Source organism: Varanus komodoensis, unplaced genomic scaffold, assembly GCF_004798865.1.
Source record: "Varanus komodoensis strain SLA01 unplaced genomic scaffold, ASM479886v1 scaffold139, whole genome shotgun sequence".
Lineage (NCBI taxonomy): Eukaryota > Metazoa > Chordata > Lepidosauria > Squamata > Varanidae > Varanus > Varanus komodoensis.
The window spans coordinates 339,983-363,801 of record NW_025335402.1 but is presented as its reverse complement, the minus strand read 5'-3'; the positions used below and the strand labels follow the sequence as shown (position 1 = coordinate 363,801).

General features: G+C 45.5%; 1 protein-coding gene across 1 annotated transcript; it reads right to left on the bottom strand.

Annotated features, from left to right (window-relative positions):
• Positions 1-18,513: 18,513 nt before the first annotated feature.
• Positions 18,514-18,942, bottom strand: LOC123019804 (keratin-associated protein 19-2-like). The gene has a single exon (XM_044422868.1). It carries the CDS (start codon positions 18,940-18,942, stop codon positions 18,514-18,516), a length of 429 nt encoding a protein of 142 aa, XP_044278803.1.
• Between the last annotated feature and the right edge of the window lie 4,877 nt (positions 18,943-23,819).

Here is a 23,819-nt window from a genome sequence, read left to right as displayed (position 1 = left end):
TTTAATGTAAGGTTTGATTATTCTTATTTAAATAAGATCCTCCTGGCGCCATCGTTATTTGTTTTTCGGCACCAGGCGAAGACCTTTTTATTCAAACGCTATTTTAATAGTTAATATTATTTATTTATTTTATTTTTCAGGCCAGGTAGACTCATATTATATTGTTTTATACTGTTCTTATTTGTTTATTTATTATTGTGAGCCGCCCCGAGGCTTCGGCGAATGGGGCGGCATAGAAGCCTTCTAAATAAATGAAGTAAATGAATAAATAAGAAGTGATCAAAATGTGCGAATTTCTTCACAAACAGGACGGAAAATACTTATGCGACCATGGGAGACGGCAAAGCTGTCACTTCTCTAGTGGGGCAAAGAGGCTGAATGCTTAACACTTACAGTGTGGGTCTGGAGTGCTGTGAGAAATGAAACTGGATCAGGGCAGAAGAGTGGTTGTCACTGCTTTCTGAGAGGGCCCTCATCCTTAACAGCAGTGTGGCAGAGGAGGACGGCAGGGGTCCCACCATGGTGGTCATGGTGCTTCTATTGGATTTCGCTGGTGCAGAAACTGTTCAGTGGATAAAAACCAAGTGGGGCAGTGCAGAGGGAGGGGAACAAAAGTTTCTTGCTGAGGGAAGCATTGAGCAATCTTAATGACGGGTGTAGCTACTCCTTTCATGCAGACTAATTATCCGTATCCTCGTACATATGTTCATTGCAGCCTTGTGCCAATCCCTTTGAATTCATTCATCCTAACAGAGAGGTGAATAACTACAAGGATTGGAATTGTTGCTTTACATGCCTCTTAACTAAAGGATGACAAGATACACTCTGATGTTCGGGCCATTATTTCAGAAGTCAGAACATCAACTAAGGAGGTGCTGGGGCTCAGCCCAACAATGAAAAAGAGGCAGTGCCAACATTTCATAACTGCTGGGCTGCTGATACAGGATCTCAATGCAGCCTCCTGAGAATTTGTCAGGGTTGGCAGGTGTGGGCCATCATTTCAGGACTCTTCAGAAGAAGAAGTTGAGACCCAGGGGACCATTCTAGCAACACTGGGGAAATCCGCTTTTTGTGTGGATGGACAGTTGCACAAACACAGACAGCCCTAAGCTGCAGATTTGGGCTGAGCAAACCAGCCAAAGTCAAGATCACCAAAGTTCTGGATTCCATCCTAAACCACATTCCAGCTCAAATCTGTCTCAAATTGCAAGCTCTCTTTTCTTTTGGCAGGAAAATCTGTGTGTATTTTTATGCATACTTTCAAAAAGTATGCGTCATCTGTACGTCTCTTTCATAGGAACATTCTTCTCCCATTGATTAAATGATATCCATGTGTGTTTTCTACAAATGAACATTTCTGCATGCTTATTTTTCAAATATGGCAACTACATTTTTTCCTACCCACAAATTACATCCCAAGTTTGAAACTTAGCCTGCAGATCGTATCCAAAAGGTGAGAATTGCTTAAACCTTCATTGCAAATGGACTGAAACCAATTTCTCATTCATGTCTAGCTTTGGGATGTCAGGGAGCTTGTGGTTCTCCAGTAGCCCATCTGCCCCAGCTGACGGAGCAAATGTGCAGGGGTGATGGGAGACTCAGTCCAACATTATCTGAATAGCAGCAAGGTCTTCATTCATGATAAATATCAGATCTCACCCCTGACCCACCAACTGATACCTTAAATTCCAGCCAGTGCAGGGACTGAGCCAGCTTCAGCCAAAACACAATGGATACCTTAGTTTCTGAATATAAACTGGTAAAAGAGGCAGGGTCAGAATAGCTGTGCTCATAGATATGCCAAGAGGCTGTTGGAAACCAGTCAACTTCTGGTCCTGGGGGAGCCTGATGAACAGGCAGAGACAGAGGGTCAGATGTGACATGAGCAGTCCAAGTGATACATGGCTGGTGTCCTACCATTTTGCCCACAAGCAGCAGAAACCTTCCTGAGGAAGGGGATGAGTATAATTGCCCCAATTAGGCAGTTCCTTAACGTCATGGATGTCCTTTCTTATTGACCTCTCAATTCTCCTTTGATATCACAAAGCCAACCTGGGTGGCCCACAGTAACTCAGTAAAGGCTGTAGTTAGAAGTCTCATGTCTTGATCTGCTTGGAAGGAGAAAGGTGTTGGGGAATGGGGGTTGGAAAGTAGCCTATGATGGTCAATGCTTCTAGACATTTCCTGGAAGTCTCAAGTGGGGTTGGGGGATCTTTCCAGCACCAACAACCTAATCACTCAACTGGAGATGTTGGGAATTGAATCACCAAGCTCAGCAGCTGCTTCTTAGGGTGGCGAGCCAAACTCTCAGAAAGTCTGCCAAGAAGACTTGGATTCAGCAGCATCATATGCGCAGGGATATAATGCTTCTCGGCATGGAGGTTCCCTTCTTGTAACTCTCGGTCAGCCAAAAGCATTGCTGGGTCTCTGTTCCACTGATAATTCCATGTTGGGGTGGGATGGGTTTCACAGCCATCAAAGTGAACAGCATTCACCACATCTTGTGGCAAGATTCTACAAGAGCATCATGCATGTTGGGGATTCCATACGTTGCTTTATCCTGCTTTCAACTTCCAAGGAGCTCAAGGGTTAGGGACAAACATGGCTCTCCCTGCACTCATCTCAACCTCACATCAGCCCTGGGAGATTAGGTTGGCTGAAAGGGAATGACTGAGCCAGGCTGACCCAGGAATCAATATTGCAGACTGAACCAAATGGGTTCTATCTGCTAGGTGGTGATGATGATGGATCCTGAACACTGAAGAGCAGATCCAGGCCTCACAGCATTGATGTAAGAAAACGTTTTCATCAGAAGGCATAAGATCATCTTCCAATCCCTACGTCCCTCAGGCTTCAATGTCTCCTCTAAGTTAGCTGTAATCCCTATGGTAGTTGGAGAAGCTGCTTTCCCCAGGAACAATTTGTGGCTGTGCACTACCCTTGTTCTAACGTGAAGTCTTTTAGGGTGAGCTGAACAGGTACTCAGCTTTACAAAGGACACAGGTATATGTGCGTATCTCTGCCACACACACAACTAGTCAGCACAGTCGCCTGAACGTCCATTCTCCCCTCAGCTGTATGCTTATAGGCACTCAGATGAGAACCGAGCCTCAGAGATTCCCCTACAACCCCCTGCATAGCAAATGTCTTGAGAGAACCCAAGCTCAAGGCACACCAGACAAAGAGAACGCTTCTGGAATGGAAATCCCACTGGCCGTAGGAGTCCAGTGGACAAAATGGCAGAGCTTGTCTGGGAAACAGGATGCCCCCTTTCCAGGCTTGCTTTGTCATGACACTCGCCAGGAAGTGTTGGGCCTTGCCATGCCTCAGAGGCCTCAGTCCTCCTCACTCAGCAAATTGCTTCCAGGGTGTGTTGGTCTAATGGGACTGCGTAGGCTAATGAGCTCTGAAATTGAGGCAAGCCACAATTTGTGGGAAAGCCAATGAAGCATTTTCATTAGTCTAACCAATAGCTCATTACAGTCATTCTATTGTGGAGAATGGGTGTTACATACCTGACAAACAATATAAAACTACCAGCTAAGTCAAGGCTTCTTCACCAGTTCTTTTCTCCACATTTTCATCTTCGGAGGTACAGTTAAGTTTGATTTGTTGCAGTTATCTCTGTCAATTTCTGTTGCAGTTATCACTGTCAATATCTGTCAACAGTTAAGTCAATTTGTTGCAGTTATCTCTGTTTCTCTTGTTTTACTCAAGTTTGATATAATGGGAGCATTTAAGGCAACAGATTTCTGCTTGCAAGCTGTAAGTCAAGGTAAAAAAGATCATAATCTAAGAAGGGTTGTGATGGATCAGAAGGAATGACTCTGTGGGCCAGTGTTCTGTTCAGACAGTGGCAATAAGATGGCTCAATGGAAGCCCTCAAGTAGGATATGATGCTAGCAGTGGGTCCTAGCTTGTGTTCCCCAGAAATCAGTATATAGAGGATGCTGCATCAAGACTGAGGGAACTGGGCCTCTTCAGCCTGGAGAAGAGGAGACTCAGAGGGGATCTGTTGGCGACATACAGGTATGCGAGGGGGTGTCACACAGAGGTGGGTAGAGACCTGTTCTCCCCTGCAGAGGAAGGCAGGACACAAAGCTCAGGGAACCAAGGTTCAATTTGGATGGCAGGAAGTACTTCCTGACAGTTAGGAGCCTGAGGGTATGGAATGGGCTTCCATGAGAGGTGCTTGAAGCCCCAACGGTGAGGGTGTTCAAGGACAGGCTGGACATGCACGTGGTGGGCATGTTGTGAGTGGAGCTGGCTGGAGCCGGGGGTCAGACTAGATGGCCCAGGAGGCCCCTTCTGACTCCCTCTGTTTCTATGATGTGATGAGCACCAATGGAAAGCCTTCTCCTTCATGAAGAGAAATGTCAGGGAAATGAAGGCTGCTTAAATGGAAGTTTCATCTATAGCAGGTGCTTCAATGTAGTTGTGGTAGGGAGGGAAACTAAGGGCATGTATGAAAAACGTCCCTTAAAAGGTGAGCTTGTGGGTACAGTTCGGAAGAGGAGCCATTTGAGTGAGGAGAAGCTCTTCAGAGAAGACCGGTGGAGGTGGAAAGTTGAGCAGATCAGGGATGCTAAGCCTCTTTCAGCACAAGGGGTGAATTCCCTATCAGAGACTCTTTGGGGCCATTTCTCAGTGGTACAGGATGGGTCTCTATAGACCAAAGACTAATTTAAAGTTAATTTAATTTATAGACTAATTTAAAGTTTTCAGAGTCCATAGCTAAGTCTTGAGAGGGAGATTTTAGTCTTCTAGAATAAGGGGAGGAAGTGCTCAGAAACCAAGAAGCCATCAATCAACAAGTGGTAGGGGAAATTGGGTCAGGCCAGGGGACTTGGACAAGACCATATGAAGGTCGAGTTGGGTCCATACGCAAGCCAAATTTGGCTCCCACACCTGAGGTTCTGCATCCCTGGTTGAGATACCTCAAAGGGGAATGAGACTAATTCATGAAGGAGGAGGATGCCTTATTAAAGGCTTTCAGATATGATGGACTCAACCTAATACCCAGATCCAGGAGAAAGATTCCTCTGGTATCAAATGTTTGGAGTACTTAGGGAAGGAGGACATAAGAGGACATCTGCACTGTGGTTTGCTAATAGGAACCTCCAGACTGAATAAGCCACTGAATATTAGGAACTAGGGAGGGGCAGTAGGGCTGTTCTTTCTCATCTTCTTGTGGTCTTCCTGGAGGCATCTGGTAGGCATTTCTACACATTCTACTGTGTAGAAAAGAATGTTGGATCAAAAAGGAGCTCAGGGCCTTTGATGAGTTCTTGAGGTAAACCCTCAAGACAAGAACAATATTGCTTCTCAGATGCTCGTAAAACCTGCAGGTACTGCCGGGGCTGAGCAAGAGGAACTGTAAGTTGTATTGCTGCAGGCGGCAAGCACTGGGTGCTCGTTTTGTGGTCAGGCACAATGTTTTCCCAAGGATCTGGTTCTGCAGTAAACACGGAGCTCCTGTAATTGCTATCAAGGCTTTGCATCCAGGTCACAGAAATCAGTACTTCCAAGTTGGTTCTGCCCTGGAGAAGAAAGGTTGAGGTGGATCTGATAGTCATATTGCTATACCTGAAGGACAGTCTCACAGAGAGTCAAGAGGATGGGTTCTCTGTTGGTCCAGGCGGCAGGCTTAGAACCAGTGGGCAGAAACAGCAAGAAAGCAGATCTTGCCTAAACTTGATTCGAACAGCCTAATGGGATAAGCTCAAGAACAGGTAGTTTGGAATCTGTCCTCTGATTTAATTTTTGCTCAGTTTCTCATCTTCCCAGTGCTATGCTATGCTTGTCTCAGACTTTCAGGATTTCTCCAGCCTTAGGTTCAGTTCATTTTGAACTTTGACATTTGTTCATTTTTCTTTACATTTTATTTTTTAATTTTAAATTGTAAGCAGTACAATCTAATGCATTTCGTGAAGTTATTTGTCATTATGCTTTTTAGTGAATCATCGTCATCATCATTATGAATGGGGAAATCCAATGCAGAATTTGTAGAAGTGCAACAATTGAAGAAGTGCAAATTTTGGCTTTGAGTTTCCGGTTTGAGTTTTCATTTTTCATAGTGATAGGAAGGCAGGACGCGCTCCAACGGAGCAAAGTTCAGGGAGCCAAGGTTCCATTTGGATGCCAGGAAGCACTTCCTGACAGTCAGAACCCCGAGGGTGTGGAATGGGCTTCCATGGGAGGTCATTGAGGCCCCATCGGTGCGGGTGTTCAAGGATGCACATGGTGGGCATGTCGTGAGTGGAGCCGGTTGGAGCTGGGGGTCAGACTAGATGGTCTGGGAGGCCCCTTCTGACTCGCTCTGTTTCTATGTTTCTATGATCTGAAAGAATGAAATTTGGTAACTTGAGCATGGAAATGCAAGGCAAAATGATGCACAACCTCTATGTGGCAGATGATGGGTTCTGCTTCACCAGAGATTTGAGCAGGATGTAGCCATGATTCCCATGCCCAATTCCATCCATAGAGTTTGCTCCAATGTTTAGGGCTAGGTTAGGAGAAAGGTATGCCAGGGACATATGGACCCTAGAAAAACCATTCCGCTTATCTTCCAGAGACTGTCAGGGACTTTTTGTTCTGTCTTCCACTCATTAAGGGAATCTGATTTATGCAAAAACATTTATATGCCTTTGCACAAAGTTGCACTCCTGAAGATGCGCAAAGTCCCCGAATCAGCATACCCTCATAACATTCGTATTTCCATGCTTCTATCTGAACCGGGGGTGGGCAATTAATTTTCCTATGGGGCCACATGAGAAACTTTGACAGTTGTTAAGGGCTGGACCAATACACTTACAGCTCTGCTCAATATATCTCTATTGATATATATTTTATAGAGACTATAAAAACAGTAAATGAAACATTACTATGATACAATGAAAATGTGGAGCACAGAACAACACTATTAATTTAGCAGATCCTTCAAAATAAAAACAGTGCAGTTGTATTGCTTGCATCTATATTATGACAATATATATTTGCATTGACTTTTAATTTGCCAGTGACCTCCTGCAGGCCAGTCAGGGTCAGCCATCGGGCCGGATGTGGCCCGTGGGCCGTACAATGCCCAGGTCTGATCTAAACAAACAGCAGAACGGTATGCAAAGTCAATTTATTTATGCTGTTAGCCATCCAGAGACATTAGTAATCAGATGGCAGACACATTTTATAAATAAATAAATAAAATAAAAGTAACACAAATAACTAAAATGTGTGACACCCCTCCAATAAAGCTTGGAGATATGCATTATGGGTGAGATGTGTGCATTTCAACCCACGTGCAATCTTTTCCAGGAGCTCCAGGAGCTTCCACGTGCAATCTTTTCCATATTGCACAAGTATGTGGATCTGCATTGGCAGAAATTCTGAATTTGAGAAATGGTGGCTGGTGGAGTGAAATGCATCACAAAAGCCATGACTCGGTGGCAGAGTGTCTTTATCTCTGTGCTCACATTCCTGCTCTTGAATAAACAAATGGGATTCAGGGCTACATTTGATAGCCATAATGACTGACTGAAAAACCAAATGAGTAAGACATGGGAGAAGATCCCTTGCAAGCTAAATGTTGCTGTCTTAGAGGCTTCTCTCTCCTTGCAGGAAGCGACACTCATGCCTGAGTTTTTCTCTGTGTTTGCTGGAATACAAATATGCATCTATGCAATCGTATCCTAGTAGTAGCAAACCCATCAAACCAGCAACTATTCCAAGTCTTTGGCTGCCCTCTGGTGGAGACACCATGCTCTGTGGAATGGTTCTTGGTTTGCTCTTTCCAGGCTATTTGTTTTTATTATTTGTGAGATAATGGATTTATAAGGAGGGCAGAACAGAGAAAGAGGTGGTGCTGTGCCACAGTGGAGAACTCTAGAACACAGCAAATCGGCCTTTCAAAATCCTCCAGTCTGTTGATGAAGCAATTGGAGAAGGGCATTTCACCAAATATCTCCAGGCAGAGGAGAAATTATCTGACTGGATCTCAGGGCTGGGGCTTACCACTTGCTTTGACAGGGACCACAACCTCAAGGTATCAATCGATGTGAAGCTTCAGACTCTTTGGACCTTCATGGTGTCTTTATCTTGTCTGTGGAGGCCTTCAATCATGCTGCCAGGGCTACAGTAAGGACTTAACAGGGAGGAAGCCCCATTGAGCAGAATAAGACCTGCTTCCAAGTAAAATCTTGTGCTTAAGTGTGGGGATTTCTTATTATTATCATTTAAAACAAATCTGGTGACATTCCTAAGTGGAATTTATGAAGTTAGTCCTTGGTGAAAGACATTTCTTCCCTTAAAGATTCCTAGCTTGTTGATTTGGTCAATACTGATTCTCCACTATCAGTCTGCTAATACTTCTGCATTCATGTCCCCAAATGTCCATTCTAAAGTACAGGATGCATGTAAAATACAGAATTTTATGACCTAGAGTCATCAAATAGAGAAGGGCAAAGCAGTTCGCATCCACCAGGTGTCAGGCTAACATTTCTTTAGGAGATTAATTGGCAGCAGCAAACAATTCAGATCACAATCTGAAGTAAGAGAGAAGAGAATCTGTGTGACGGCATGCAAGCTAGATTAGTCTTTCCAAATCATTCAACAGAAAGCCATTGTTTTTGAAAGACATTTCAGATGTCGGCGATTCAAGTTCAGCTTGGAGACATCCACCTCACCAGTGTAGGTCAAGTGATGAATTTGGGTCACAGATGCGTTGCCTCTACCTGTCAAGGACTTTTTACACCTTGGCCGTCATTCAAGCCATGATGGCTGGGTGGACATTTCATGCTTAGAACTTTGTGTCTAGGGGCAGCAACTCAACAAGTATGTGCGACCAAGAAGGAAGAGCAGGTGTGGGTTCTTCCTCTCGAGCCCAACCTGCAGGCTTCCTGGAGGTGCTCGATTGTCCTGTGAAGGACCAAGGACTAGAAGGACATTTTGGCTGATCCAGCAGGATTTTTCTATTCCTTGAACTGGCTGGAGCCCAGCACGTGCAGACTTCCAAAGATGGCAGAGCAAGGGAAACTGAAGCGTGCTTTTGACTCCTTCTGCATTGGAAAGCTGGGCCAATGTTATGGTTAAAGCAAGGGGGTTGATGGCTTTTATCCTGAGCTTCGTAGGAGTGATCCATGGTGCTGTACTCCACCTGCAAAGTAGATTCACCACCACAGAGTGCCATGAGTAGAGCTGAATAAAAGCTCAGAATAAAAGCTGGAACAGATAGGGGGTACCACCACCAACGGTTCGCTAGTGATTTAGGGTACAATCCATGAGCTAAGAAGTTATTTAATTCAATGTTTCCCCCACCAACAACTCACTAAGTAACTTAGGCCACTCACCCTGAAGGACTTTGCTACTTAAGACAGTGGTATCTAATTTCATCTCACCAAAGAACTGAAATCTGAGCACTGCATGAAAAATATTTCCTTTCCTGTTTTGTGCTACTTGACCTCTGAGTGGCAGTGTGGTATACCGGAATACTACAAATGCACAAAAGGGAAAAGCTTTCTATAAATAACTTCCAATTTTCCCTGCTCATAATTAATAAGCAAACTCCCCAAAAGTGCTATTTAAAAACAGAAGCCAAACTGGAGGACTGAAACATGGTCTAAAGCATCCATAAACAAGCATGAGTAATAGATGGGTCGTGCAGAAAAGCTCTACATCATCTTAAACTCTCTCACACAAAACCACCCTTGCCACACACCCCCACCAATCTGGGGATAATTTTCCTAGCCTACCTTCTGGGGTCATTTAATAGATTACTGACAAGGTATTTGAAACATCCCCTGCACCTGGATGACCCCATGTTCATCCTTTGCATCTCACATCAGCGAGGGAACCAAGCAAGGGGTGAGAGAAGGCAGGTCTCCCTGCCCCATAGGCTAGCAAGCAAGCAGATGAAAGCACAGAGGAACAGGAAGGCAAGGACTCAGCCCCTGTGTAAGATGCCCCCTTTTCCCCTGAGAAAGACCCATAGATGGTATCTCAGTCTCAGAAGACACCACTGAAGGTGAGAAGTAGGCACAGGGGGATCTAGCAGAGTCAGTTTCTCCCCACTACTCCTCGCTCTGTTCTTCCAAGTCTCGCTTTTGGCACATCCCAAATGCTGCGTTTTTTAAAAATGGATATTGCATGGACATCCATTTTCAAACACATCTCATACCTGCATTTTTGCATGCATCATTGCCTAAGACAAGCAATAAAATCATGCATTGAATATTATTTTTCCATTGTTTGTGTGTTTGACTGGAGAACGCCTTCATAAAATCTGGGGAAGCATGAATTTTGAAGGCTGACAGAATTCAGTTTGCATACTTGGGTGAAACATGCAAAACGATGTATTAAAATATAAACCAGACTGTGTTTTCCATTGTCCCTAATAGGATCATTTCTTTTTCAAGGTCAGAAGTTCCTTGACTAGCAACCACCTGCTGGATGGAGGACAAATGATGATTTTAATTTCTTGTCTGTCGTTCCAGAGTTTCTCTTGTCATCCCCAAAACGGTTCTTCGCAACACTCCCAGCTACAGCTCAGCCCTTTCTGAGGCCAACATGGCTTTTTCCTCCCAAATCCCACCGTCGGAACTGCTAATAGAGCCTGCACCCATTTTATTGACCATTCCGGGGCCCATGCTCTCTGCTAGCAATGCGCCTGTTGGTATGGCACAATATACACCACGCGCCAGTGGTTACAGCAGCTATTCAACAAGGCCTTATGGAGGCCACGGCTATGGAAGAAGATACCTTTCTGGCTACTCATATCCTTACTACTCCTGGAGGGCACTGGCCTGCAGCACTTCTGATTGAAACCCATGTGGCCCATGTTAATCCCTGAAGGCATATGGCAGTATGGATCTACGGAATGGACGAGGACTTGCTACACCATCTGATGGGAAGAGCATTGCTCTACAAGTGTGTGCACTCATGCATTTTCATACCACAACGGCCTCCACTGATGTTGTATGTGGGTCTGTGGGTCCGTGTGTGCATGCATAAAACGGCTATGATAGATTGAGCAAACCCACTAGCTTAAATAGAACAACTGAATGTATTTGATGCACGAATCTAAATATCAGTCTTTCCGTGCACTCACAGGAATTGAGTTTTAAAAATCAAGTGATATATGTACACATGGGCCACTCCCAGCTCCAAGCCCAATGACAACAACACAAGGTTTATCTCAGGAGAAGCAAAGACTTGTCATCTGCATTTTCTTAATGGTCAGGGGACCGTAAATCTTTTTCTGATATCTACTGCTCAAAACCTGTACCCTCTTTCCCATCATGGTCAACTGAATGGTAAGGAGGGTAGATAGGTCTTTGCTACAGAGTTTTTCCTTCTCCATTTCCATTCTACAGATGCTATCCTTTGACTTGAAATGTAAAAGCTCTGTCTGTGTATGCTTGAGACTGTGAAACAGAATTGTGTGCTTTTTTCACTGTAATATTTCTCTTTTCTCAATTAAAATTCACTCGGCATCCTCAAATGTCTCTGGTGTTTCCTTTGATTATCATTATGAAAAGCTGCTTGTCTGCCATCACTGCTTATCGTCACATTGTCCTGCCAGACCAACCTTGTGGAATTCTATGGCAAGGTTTCGAGGTGGCTAGACGGAGGGGACGTGGTGGATGTGGTTTACCTGGATTTCAGCAAGGCCTTTGACAAAGGCCTTTTATTTGTGTGAGCCATCCTGAGGCTATATAGCAAGGGGACGGCATACAAAAACTTAAATAAATAAATAAACTCTCCCATGATATCCTGGTTGAGAAATTGAGGAGTTTTGGGATAGACCAATGCATCGACTGATGGATTAGGGCATGGTTGACTGAATGAAAGCAAATGGCAACCATTAGTGGGGAATCATCGGGATGGCGACCAGTGACAAGCAGGGTCCCCCAGGGCTCTGTCCTGGGGCCAATCCTGTTTAATCTTTTCATCAATGACATGGAGGAAGGGGTGAACAGTCTGCGGATTTGATCAGCAGACGACACTAAAACTGGAGCAGTGGCCACAACTGAGGAGCAGGTACTCCAGATCCAAAAGGATCTGGACAGACTGTGGAAGTGGGCCGGAGACAACAGGATGGCGTTCAATGCGGATAAGTGCAAGGTCTTGCACTTGGGGCATAGGAATGGGTGTCATAAGTACAGGTTAGGTGACAAGTGGCTGGAGAGCAGCACTTGTGAAAGGGACCTCGGGGTGCTAGTCGACTGCAGGCTACACATGAGCCAGCAGTGTGATGTGGTGGTCAAGAGGGTGAATGCCACCCTTGGTTGCATAGCCAGAAGCGTGGCTTCTAGATCAAGAGAAGTATTACTGCCACTCTATGCAACTCTGGTACGCCGGCAACTGGAGTATTGTGCTCAGTTTTGGGCCCTTCATTACAAGAGGGATGTAGCAAGGTTGGAGTGGGTACAGTGAATGGCCACAAGGATGGTGGCCGGTTTGTAGGGAAAGCCATATGAGGAGAGACTGAGGGAGCTGGGTCTTTTCAACCTGGAGAAAAGGAGACTCCAAGGGGATCTGTTGGCAACATATAGTGAGCCGTCCAGAGATGAAAGTGATTGGATGGCCTAGAAAAATCCTAAATAAATAAAATATAGGTATGCGAGGGGGTGTCACATGGAGGTGGGTAGAGACCTGATCTCCCCTGCAGTGGAGGGCAGAATCCATGGAGCAAAGCTCAGGTTCAATTTAGATGCCAGGAAGCACTTCCTGGCAGTTAGGACCCTCAGGGTATGGAATGGGCTTCCTCAGGTGGTACTTGCGGCCCCATCAGTGAGGGTGTTCAAAGATAGGCTGGATATGCACATGGTAGGCATGTCATGAGCAGAGCCGGCTGGAGCCGGGGGTCAGACCAGATGGCCTGGGAGGCCCCTTCTGACTCACTCAGTTTCTATGTTTCTATTTAAGGCACATGAAAGGAATAGCATTTCCAAGCCTAATAAAAAGTCAGACCACCGCTGGGCACCCTTGGGGGTTTTGCATTGTTTGGGAATCCCCAAGGCTGATTCGATTTCTCCATGCAAAGGTGGACAAAAAAAGTGCAAAGTAATGGGCCAGTGTCTGAGTGCAATCAATCATGTCCCCCATTTCGGAGTGGCTTCCCTTTATTAAAACATAGCAAGCATGGTAAGTTCTCTATCATATTCTTAGCACGGGGGGTCATCAATGGATACTTTTGCAGATGTTGGCAAACTAGCTTTTCAGAGACTACAAACATGCCGTTCACATCACCTTCACCAACCCGATGCTTTGCACCCTCCCACTTTTTGGATTACAGTTCCCACTATCCTTTATCACAGTAGCGGAGGAGGCTGATGGGAATTGAATTCCACACATCAGAAGGGGCACCAGTTTGAGGAAAGATGAATTAGCAAGGAGAATTAGAACCCAAACTGTGTTTCTGGGTCTTTTTCCTACAGCCCATTGACTACTACGCATTGAACACGTGAGGTTGCTGTGGAAGGAGCGGGGATGGCAGTCAGGGAGCTGTGGCCTGGTTATCTCACGCTATGGGTGGGCAACTCCATTCCTTGTGTGAAATGTTCCACTTTTGCCAGGGAAGATGATGGAGGGGCTATCTAACCATCTTAGAAAGATTTGTTGTTGCTGTTGTTAGTCGCGAAGTCGTGTCCGACCCATCGCGACCCCATGGACAACATTCCTCCAGGCCTTCCTGTCCTCCACCATCCCTTGAAGTCCACCCAAGCCCACGCCAACTGCCCCAGTGACCCCATCCAGCCACCTCATCCTCTGCTGTCTCCTTCTTCTTTTGCCATCAATTGTTCCCAGCATTAGACTCTTCTCCAGGGAGTCCTTCCTTCTCGTTAGGTGGCCAAAGTGCTTGAGTTTCATCTTCAGTATGATACAGGTAAATTAGAAAGGGTCCAGAGGAGGGCAACAAAAATGATCCAGGGTTTGGAAACTGAGGAAACTGGGCATGTTCAGCCTTGAGAAGAGAAGGCTGAGAGGGGACATGAGATCCCTCTAGAAGTCCCTGAAAGGCTGTCACAAAGGGGAAGGTTGGGATCTCTGCTTGCTGATGCCAGAGTGTAGGACAAGGAAGAATCAAGTCAAGTTGTGACAACCCAGATTCAGGCTGGACATCAGGGAAAGCTCCCTCACTGTCAGAGCAACACAACAGTGGGACCAGCTGCCTGGAGAGGTGGGGGGCTCTTCCACACTGGGGACATTCAGGGTGAAACTGGGCAGCCATCCAAGTGGGGTGGTGTAACTGGTGTCCTGCAACAGGGGAGGTGGGCCTTCTTGGCCCCTTCCTACTCCACTTTTTTGTAATTCTATGAACTAGAGATAACTAGTGCATAGAACACTGAAGTCAAGCTTGAGCCACCAGACAAAGCTGGTGGAAGGCACTCCAAGCCACTGTGCCCCCCTGAGCCCCAAAGCTCAAGGATGACACCCCCAAGATGCCGACCTGCTCCTTCAAAGGCAATGCAACCCATCCAGAACAGGGTGAACAGATTCCATCCAGCTGAAGGAACCATCCACCCACAGCCTCGTGTCTTCTGTGGAATTCTATGACAAGCTTTCGAGGTGGCTAGATGGAGGGGACATGGTGGATGTGGTTTACCTGGATTTCAGCAAGGCCAAAGTGCCACATGATATCCTGGTTGGTGTAATGTGGCATCCTGCAACAGCAGGGGGTTGGACTTGATAACCTTCATGGCCCCTTCCAACTCTACTATTCTATGATTCCAGCACACACATACCCAAATTGTATTATTTAAAAAGTGCATCCAGAAGATACTGTTTTCCCCAAACTTGTGCCCTCTGGATGAGTTAGATTCCCATTCCCATCATCCCCACCAGCATATCCACTAACTTACACCCAGATCCCATCTACAAATCCTTCCTTCCAAGATCTCTTCAGCTCCTGCATTAGTACATAGGCAATGAACTGAGCATCTCTGTCCAGCAAAGGGGTGGACGTCTCAGTTTGACAGTTTCATTGAGCATGCACAGAGTGATGCTGCCTTTTTAGAACCTCTCTCAACCTTCATCAAGTATCTTTATGTGTTGCGGTGAATGGATTTTAGAACATTGAAGTCAATACATACCCTATGCATGTATATAGTTGGAGGCAAGTCCCGTGGAGTTCAATGCCACTGAAACTGCCGAGATACCGACAAACACTTGTGGAGAGTCATTCCACCATGCCATTTCTTCTGGAGCTACTGATTCATTTTCACAGATCTTTGATCAGATCACCATTTCTTGTGAATAGACTGCATTAATGTTTTCAGGGTACCCTTTTGATTGAGGCAGGACCAATCGCCCACCCCTGAAAAAAACATCACAGTCCTTTTGGGGGCAGGCCACTGCAATCATCAAGTGTGTCATTCCCACAGGAGTTTCCAGGCACAGGGTGGAAAGCTCATGGCAGCCCATAATCCCTCCCTCCCTCCCTCCCACACACACGCACCTTCCCACGTTGCTTTGACCCACCTGGCCTCACCCAGTCCATATTGATTGCTCATGTTTGCAACCAATTACAGGGACCACGCATTTCTCCACCCATCACCCCTGTGCCAGCAGGTAATCAACTTTCTTCTGAGTCCTTCCTACATCGGTCTCTTATCAGTTTAGCCCCACCTTTCCTTCACGCAAGGCATCCCTCCCATTCCATTCATCATTTCTCTGGCATTTCTCCATGCGCATAATGCAAGAACAGGAGGGTACAGTGACTTGAAGGTTGCTGAGTGTCTTGTTCTGCAGAAAAGAAGACACTCCTTCCTTCCTGTTGAGCCCCAAAGAGGACAGCTCGTGGCCCTCTGGGCATCTCCAAGCAGCAGTAAATGAGGAGGGATCAATAGAATTATGGGGCAGGATATGGGGTGGAGGGGTGCTGCCGAAGTTGTTGTTGTTGTTGTTGTTGTTGTTGTTGTTATTATTATTATTATTATTATTATAACATTTCTATGCCGCCCCTTGCCGAAACCTCGGGGCGGCTTACAACACGATAAAATACAACGAAATACAATAGCACATAATAAATTACCATTAAATACAAAATACAAAAAATGCATTGGTTTACAAATATAAGATTAAAATTATCAGTATAACTTAAATAAATAAAAATATAGGAGGAGAAAGAGAAGGGAGAAGAAGTTGCCCTGGCCAGATCATATGTTTTAACAATTCAAATGATGTTTAAATAAAAAGGTCTTTACCTGGCGCCGAAAAACCAGTAACGACGGTGCCAGGCGGACCTCTTTGGGGAGTGAATTCCATAGGTTGGGTGCCACCGCAGAGAAAGCCCTCCTCCGGGTACTTACTCTCCTAATTTCTTTCATGGAGGGTTCCCGGAGAAGGGGCTCTCCCGCAGATCTCAAAGGGCGCTCGGGCATATACGGACGTAAGCGCTCGTTCAGGTAGCCAGGACCCAAGCCGTTTAGGGCTTTATAGGTCATAATCTTGCTTAGTTTGAAAAGCTGCCCGTTTGAGTTGGGTTGGAACCCTCACCATGCATGCGCTCGGGAATGTTGTGCACAAAAGCCCATCTGCAGGGGGAGGCTGAACACAAAAGGAGAGAAGGTGCATTTGGGGAGAAAGTACAGGAAGATACATGCTGGAACTGCATCCCTTGTGACTGAATGTGCATGAAAGCTGGCACAGACCAGAACTGATTCACCCACCCTTAAGGACACTGTTATAAACTTCCAGCCTTACACAGCTGAAAAGCAACCAGAACTGGTAGAGCTACAGTGAAGCAGAGTGCACAACAGCTTCAGGCAGCAGATACTGGATAGTGGTGGCATCTTCTCAGATGCTTCCTTCCGAACCCCCAGGCATTCCCTTCTGCTGAAGGGCAGAGCTGTGCATGGCGACAAAATCTGCTCTGAGTCTCCAAAACTCGCCTGCACAATCAGATATGCAGGGCTCCTCAGCCAATCATCCGGGTTCACCTACCAATCATCCTAGCTTACTTCCATAGGAAGGGAAGAAATCACCCCCTTGTTCTTTATCCCAGGCACCAGTTCTGGGACTGGTCTTGGGGCTTTAGCACAGAAAGTACCCTCACTGTCTCTAAGAGACAGGATCTCTCACCAGAGTCTGCTTGTTTGCCTTTTCTGTTTGGACTCTTTAGGGATGAAATAGCAATATGATCTCATGGACATCATTTCATCTCGATGTTGCTTTGTATCCTTACTGCAGAACCACTCACTGAGACAAAAGGGAAATGTGAGCCCACAGTCATGGGTTCTACGTGGCTTGTACATGCAAGCATATAGAAACATAGAAACAGAGAGAGTCAGAAGGGGCCTCCCGAGCCTTCTAGTCTGACCCCTGGCACCTGCCGGCTTCACTCATGACATGCCCACCATGTGCATGTCTAGCCTATCTTTGAACACCCTCCCCAATGGGGCCTCAACCACCTCCCGTGGAAGCCCATTCCACACCCTTTGGATCCTAACTGTCAGGAAGGACTTCCTGGCATCTAAATTGAATTGAATATTTTTACTTCCCTTGTGCTATGGGTCATGAATGGGCATAGTACAGCTACCAGATAGACCCATCTTCTCTTGGTCGGCTCTGTTTCATTGCTAAGCTACTGGCTGCAGGTATACTGGTAGAGCAGGGGCGTCAAGGTGTCTAACCTCTTTCTGCTCAGGGGCCAAATTCACTTCTGAAGACGCCATTCAGTTTAATCAGGTGCTTTGCCTTGGCCAAAGGCAAAAGTGGTTGGTTAGGGTTACCATTAATGCTTGTACCGTATTTTAGCATTCTGCTGGGAGCTAAGGCTTAGGAGAATGCAGAATGTGGGGAGAGGATAACAGGAAGCCGAGAAATGAATGGTGGGTGGGAAAAAGGGGTGGGGGCATGGGAATGGGACTACTGAGAGGCTGACAACAGCAAAAACACCCTGGCTAAGAACTAGGGGTAGTTTGAAGAGACCAGGCTGGGATCCCAGGAGCATGAACTTTGGCTCCTGGACCTGAGATTGAACATCCATGCAAGTTTTTAGGAGAATGAGAACCAGATATTAGGTATGGGCAATAACACAAAATCCAAGACACAACGTTGTGATGCAAAGCAAGCTTTTTGGTTTTTAATTAGTTTGGACGCAGTAAGCAGATGAAGGTGCTGCACAACTGCTGGTTCTGATTGGAGTAACACAACGCAGGTGAAGTCTCGGAGGAGGTTTCCATCGTTATGTTTCCCCAGCAGGAAGCACTGGGCCTGTGTGGACACGCGGATGATGTCTGCTACAGAAGCAGTCACTCGGTGCAGCGGAGGGTGATGTGAGTAAAGCAGGGGGAGTCGAAGTGCTGAGAAGAAGAAGTCCGAAGAAGTACTGAACTCCCAGCAGACCCTTCTGAAATTCTTGAGGGCTCAACGATTCTGGAAAGCCAGGCCTGGCAAGTTCAGTGTCTCGTGGGTTGCATCTGTGTTGGTTCATGTGCTGTTCTTGGTTTCAGAGGAAGGGTCCACAGAACTGCCGCAGCCGATCTTTCAGGTGAGGGAACCGGGCAGCCTGGAACTTTAGTCGCATGGGTCATAGCAGATGCTGCCACGCCTGGATCCATAGCTGTAGTGAGGTTGGTAGCAGCCATAGCGACTGGTATACTGTTTTCCATAGCCACCTCCATAGCCAAAACCACCACAACTTATTGGCTGGTAGGAAATGCGTTTATAACCATAACCACCACTACCATAGCCACCATAGCCACCATAGCCACCATAGCCACCATAGCCACCATAGCCACCAAGGCCTAATGGCTGGTAGCAAATGCGGCCATAGCCTTGGCCACCATACGAGCCACCATATCTTGGCCTGTAGCCATATCCTCCTCCATAGCAGCTCCCAGTGCTATAGGAGATTTTGCCTCTGTAGCCTCCATAGGAGCTGCAAGAAGAGTAGGGTCTGTAGCACCCTGGGTCGCAGTAGGACTGGTGATAGAAGACAGTCATCTTGCTTTAAAGAAGAGCTCTTGGATCTGAAATGACACAACATGGCACAGAGTCAGCCTGAGCAAGCGTTGGATCCAAACCATAACTTCCTAACACGGTAGGGTACCCTATTCACATTACCACCCTGTCCTTGTCTGCTAAGAGTTCAGTCCCATTCAGTTCGGTAGGGCTTACTGTCAGATAAATGGGTCTAGGATTGAACCTGTAATCTTATTCTAGTAGCTGATTTGTTTCCTTGGTTTAACCACACAGGGAGTGATGTGCAATTCCCATCGGTGAGGGTGTTCAAGGTTAGGTTGGACATGCACATGGTGGGCATGTCGTGAGCGGAGCCGGCTGGAGCCGGGGCTCAGACTAGATGGCTCGGGAGGCCCCTTCTGACTCACTCTCTTTCTGTGTTTCTATGTTAAACCTCAAGCTCAACCAAGTTCTGCAACACCCACGTTGGAGCTCATCCTCACTGCCGTCTGATTGAGAGCATCCCTTGTCTTGCTGTTGCTTGCACACAAAGTTCCATGCATATTTTCACGTGCATTTTTGAAATGTATGGACAATCAGGCATATTTTTAAATGCATGCATTTTTTCTCTACAAATTAAGGTGTATTTGTATGCACTTCTCAAAGGCTAGCATCTTTTCCATGCACATTTTTTTCAGATGCATGGTTGCTGACGAACACATTTTTTGTTTGCTTTTTTATTGCTGCACAAATCACATTGCAGATTTGCAAATGTGCAGAATTTGCTGTTGATCCCAACCGAATCTGTGTTTGGTCTGGCATGTGTGAAGTAGATAAAGAAAAAGAAACCAAAATAAATTAGTTATATTTCTACTCCTTTCTGCAGCAGCTTCCATTTGGATCTTTTACATAAATGGAGAACACACCTTTTTGATGGATGCTAAACACAAGAATTGGATTGCTGTTTTCAAAAGATTTTGCTTCCATGTTTGGTTGCCATTGTAGTCTTCTTCTAAGCATATTTTTTTCAGAAGTAGATTTTTTTTGCATTTTAATAGAACCTTAATAGAAAGTTTTGGCAATTGAATGGAACAGTTTCATAGAATAGTAGAGTTGATAGGGGCCAGAAGGCCATTAGGTCTAACCCTCTGCTCAGTGCAGGACACTGAGTTAAACCATCCCACTCAGATGACTGTCTAGAATAGAAATGCTGTAGATGCATTATAAAAATACCAAATCTCATGGAATTATTATTATTATTATTATTATTATTATTATTATTACATTTCTATGCCGCCCCTTGCCGAAGCTTCGGGGCGGCTTACAACACAATAAGATACATTGAAATACAATAGAACATAATAAAATACCAATAAATACAAAAATACAAAAAATAATATAAAAGTAAAATTAACAGTATAAAATAAGTAAAAAAGAATATAGGAGGAGGAAAGAGAAGGAAGAGGACATTGCCCTGGCCAGATCATATATTTTAACAATTAAAATGATGCTTAAATAAAAAGGTCTTTACCTGGCGCCGATTTCAGTGGAGCTAACTGTCATGGAAGTATTCTTCCATCTTCAAGATGCTATGTATGTTTTCTGACAATAATTTCTATTGAGTCCAGCCAATTAGCATGCCTAGGGTCATAGCATTACAATCCCATCGTGTGCGTTTGCATGGAAGGGTGTCCCATGGACTGTAATGAGCTTCATGCCCCGTAAGTGCAAAAAAGGACCACGGGATCATAGAGCATGAGGCTTGTGGAGGATCGTGGAGGTCATCCCACCCCCACCCCTGATCAGCACAGTAACCTTTCATCCCTGATCACCAACCAGCTTCTCCGCCTCCTTCATGTGTGCCACTGTGAAGTAGCTCTCATCCTCAAGGAGTTTTTCCTAACGTTTAGCTGACATCTGCCTCCCTGCAGTTTCCACCAGTGCCCTCTAGTCCCGTACCCTCAGGAGCTACAGAGAGTAAGATCTTCTCCATCTCCTTCAGATATCTGAGAATGGCTATTGTGATATCAGGCAAAGAATCTCTTCTCCTGGCTAAGCATATCCGTCTTTTTTGCCTGTTCTTCAAGAGAGTGCTTGGTTCTGCTGGCAGCTATATCTTCACTTCCAGGAACTGGCATCCAAAAGTTAGCTAATCACCTGCTGTAGCTAAAGCTCCGATATTCCAGCCCGTTTTTTCTATCCATTTATTTTGTCAGTGTGCAGAAGCCACCAAATGGAAATTCGATATTAGCTCCACCATGATCCTACCTAGGCAGAGGGCAACCACATTCTTCAAGCTGATTCTATGACCTACAGTCAACATCTTTCTAACAAAGAGAATCAGAGAAAGAAAGACGTGAAAGCATAGAATTCTTATGAATTGAGCATGTTCTTTCAAGATCCACCCACCAGAACCTTGCGGAAGCAGAGAATAACCCAAGAGACATTTCAAGACTTACTGAACAGACTGGATCAGACAAGGACTTCCTCGGTCTCTGAGGAATGGAATCAACTGAAGCTGTGGAAGGAGATCCAATGCTCTCCTCTTTTATATGCTCCCTGGGATAATTTTTCAATTATGAGACATCCCTTATTCATGAGATTTTAGAATCATAATTAATTATCAGCCCAGGTAGGCCCCGCTCACTCACACACATCTAAAACTCTAATTGCTTTAATTGTCTTTCCTCCCTTCTTTGGGGCTATGAATCTATCAAAGACATCTTGTTATTAACTCAGCAAGCAAAGCACATCAACACCTTCTTCATTCTCTTTCATATTAATGAGCTTCTGAACGGATCTAGATCCACCTTTAGATAGACTACCTTTTAACTGGTCATCCATCCTGTTGAACCTGGGTCAACCCAACTGATTGACTAGCATCAACAGTTTACCTGTGGCCTTTGGTGGACCCCAAGAGTTACACTTAATACAGTGCATTTCCAATTCACATGTTTTGCATGAATACTGCTGGAATTCATATATTAGCTCTCTTCATACAGCTTAAGCCACAGACGAGTGGCTTTGAGATGAAGTTTGCATCATTAACATTTGCAAGGCATGCCCCGTGATGGACAACTGTGTACCAATCTGTTAGGAAAACACTAAGAGTCAATTAAATCAAGACAGATCTGAAGGATAATAGATTAGGGACAATCAATGCTTGCCTTCTCGATCTTCTGCCTCTCAAGGTGGTGAAGGGGATAGAGATTATAGAGTTTTGTTTGGTTCAGTTTTGCATAAGAACTTCCCCTTAATGCACACCATTCTTAATAAACAGGACAGAAAGAACTTGAGATTAAGAGAATTTGAACTTTGCGCAAAGCTACACTGTCAGATGGATCCATCCAGGCTTTTTCTTTGTGGCCTGGTTGACTCATTTGATGGTCAGTGAGATCTATGGTGCTGAAATTGCATCACCATGACTTTTTGGCAATATTCCCCCCATGCCACAGGAGGAGAAGTAGCAGTACTCATGACTCCTCAGCCAGAAATCACGCTAAGCCAAGAGCAGAGTTGGGGCACGGGGGATGCCCCGAGAAGTCATTAGGGACAGTCGGTGGCCCATTGCCAGTCCCTGCTCTAGCACATGTCCTACTTCTGGATGGGTAAGAGAATTGCTGGCAAGCTCTTTACACAGCCGAAACTCTAATTTCATTGTAGGATTTAGAAACAGTTAATGACCGTCTTTTAAATATGATATTTTGTATTGGCAGGGCCTTCTGTGGAAATGTGACTCACACCCTGGCAGAAACCTCTGTGTGCTTGGGACCACGCCTTTTCCAAAGCCAGCATATCTCTGTCCTGAATCTAAATGTTTGAAGAAGGTGACACGGAACTTTTAAGACAATGTTGAGTCTGGACTGATGCGTTTGGAGATAAGATGTGACAGGGGAGACAAAGGCTTCTGGTGTGCCAGAGATGCAAATTATACGAGGTCACTGTTTTTCATGCTGCACAAGAAGAGCCATGGTGGATGCGTTCAAAGGTCTATCTAGTCCAGCTTTCCTTCCTCACAATTTGAAGGTCTGGTGTCCACCTTTATTTATTTATTATTTATTTATTTAAGGTATTTGTATGCTGTCCTTTGCAAGAGCCTCAGGACGACTTACACAAATAAAATACAAATACCTAACATAACATAAATAAATTAATGACGCACTCTGGCTGCAATTAAAATATGGTGATAAAATTCAATATTAAAACTTATTAAAATATTGATTAAATAAAAAGGTCTTAACCTGGTGCCAAAAAACATATAATGACGGCACCAGGCGGACCTCTCTGGGGAGCGCATTCCATAAACGGGGCGCCACCGCAGAAAAAGCCCTCCTCCGGGTACTCTGTCTCCTAACGTCTTTCATGGAGGGTTCCCGGAGGAGGGCCTCTGCTGCCGATCTCAGGGAGCGGGAGGGCAAATAGGGAATAAGGTGTTCCTTTAGGTATCCTGGTCCCAAGCTGTTTAGGGCTTTATAGGTAATAACCAGCACCTTGAATTGAGCCTGGACTTGGATGGGAAGCCAATGGAGCTGATAGAGTACTGGGGTTATATGGGAATAACGCCCAGTCCCCGACAGCATCCTGGCTGCTCTGTTTTGCACCATCTGAAGTAGCTGGACTGTCTTCAAGGGCAGCCCCATGTAAAGCGCATTACCGAAATCCAACCGGGAAGTAACCAATGTGTGTGTTACTGTTGCTAGGCAATCTTCCTCCAGGTAGGGACGCAGCTGATGGATCAGCTGAAGCTGAAGGAAAGCGCTCCTCGCCACTGCTGTCACTTGGGCTTCCAAGGACAACTCCGGGTTGAGGAGCGCTCCCAACCTTTCACCCCCTGAAAAACTTGGGGTCAGAATAACTAATGGGGGTTCTGACCCTGCAGATGTTTTGGGATCAAATTCCCCTCATCCATAACCGTATAG

Excerpts from the sequence above, each read along its gene's own strand:
- LOC123019804 (XM_044422868.1), bottom strand. The coding sequence starts at position 18,942 with ATGACTGTCTTCTATCACCAGTCCTACTGCGACCCAGGGTGCTACAGA.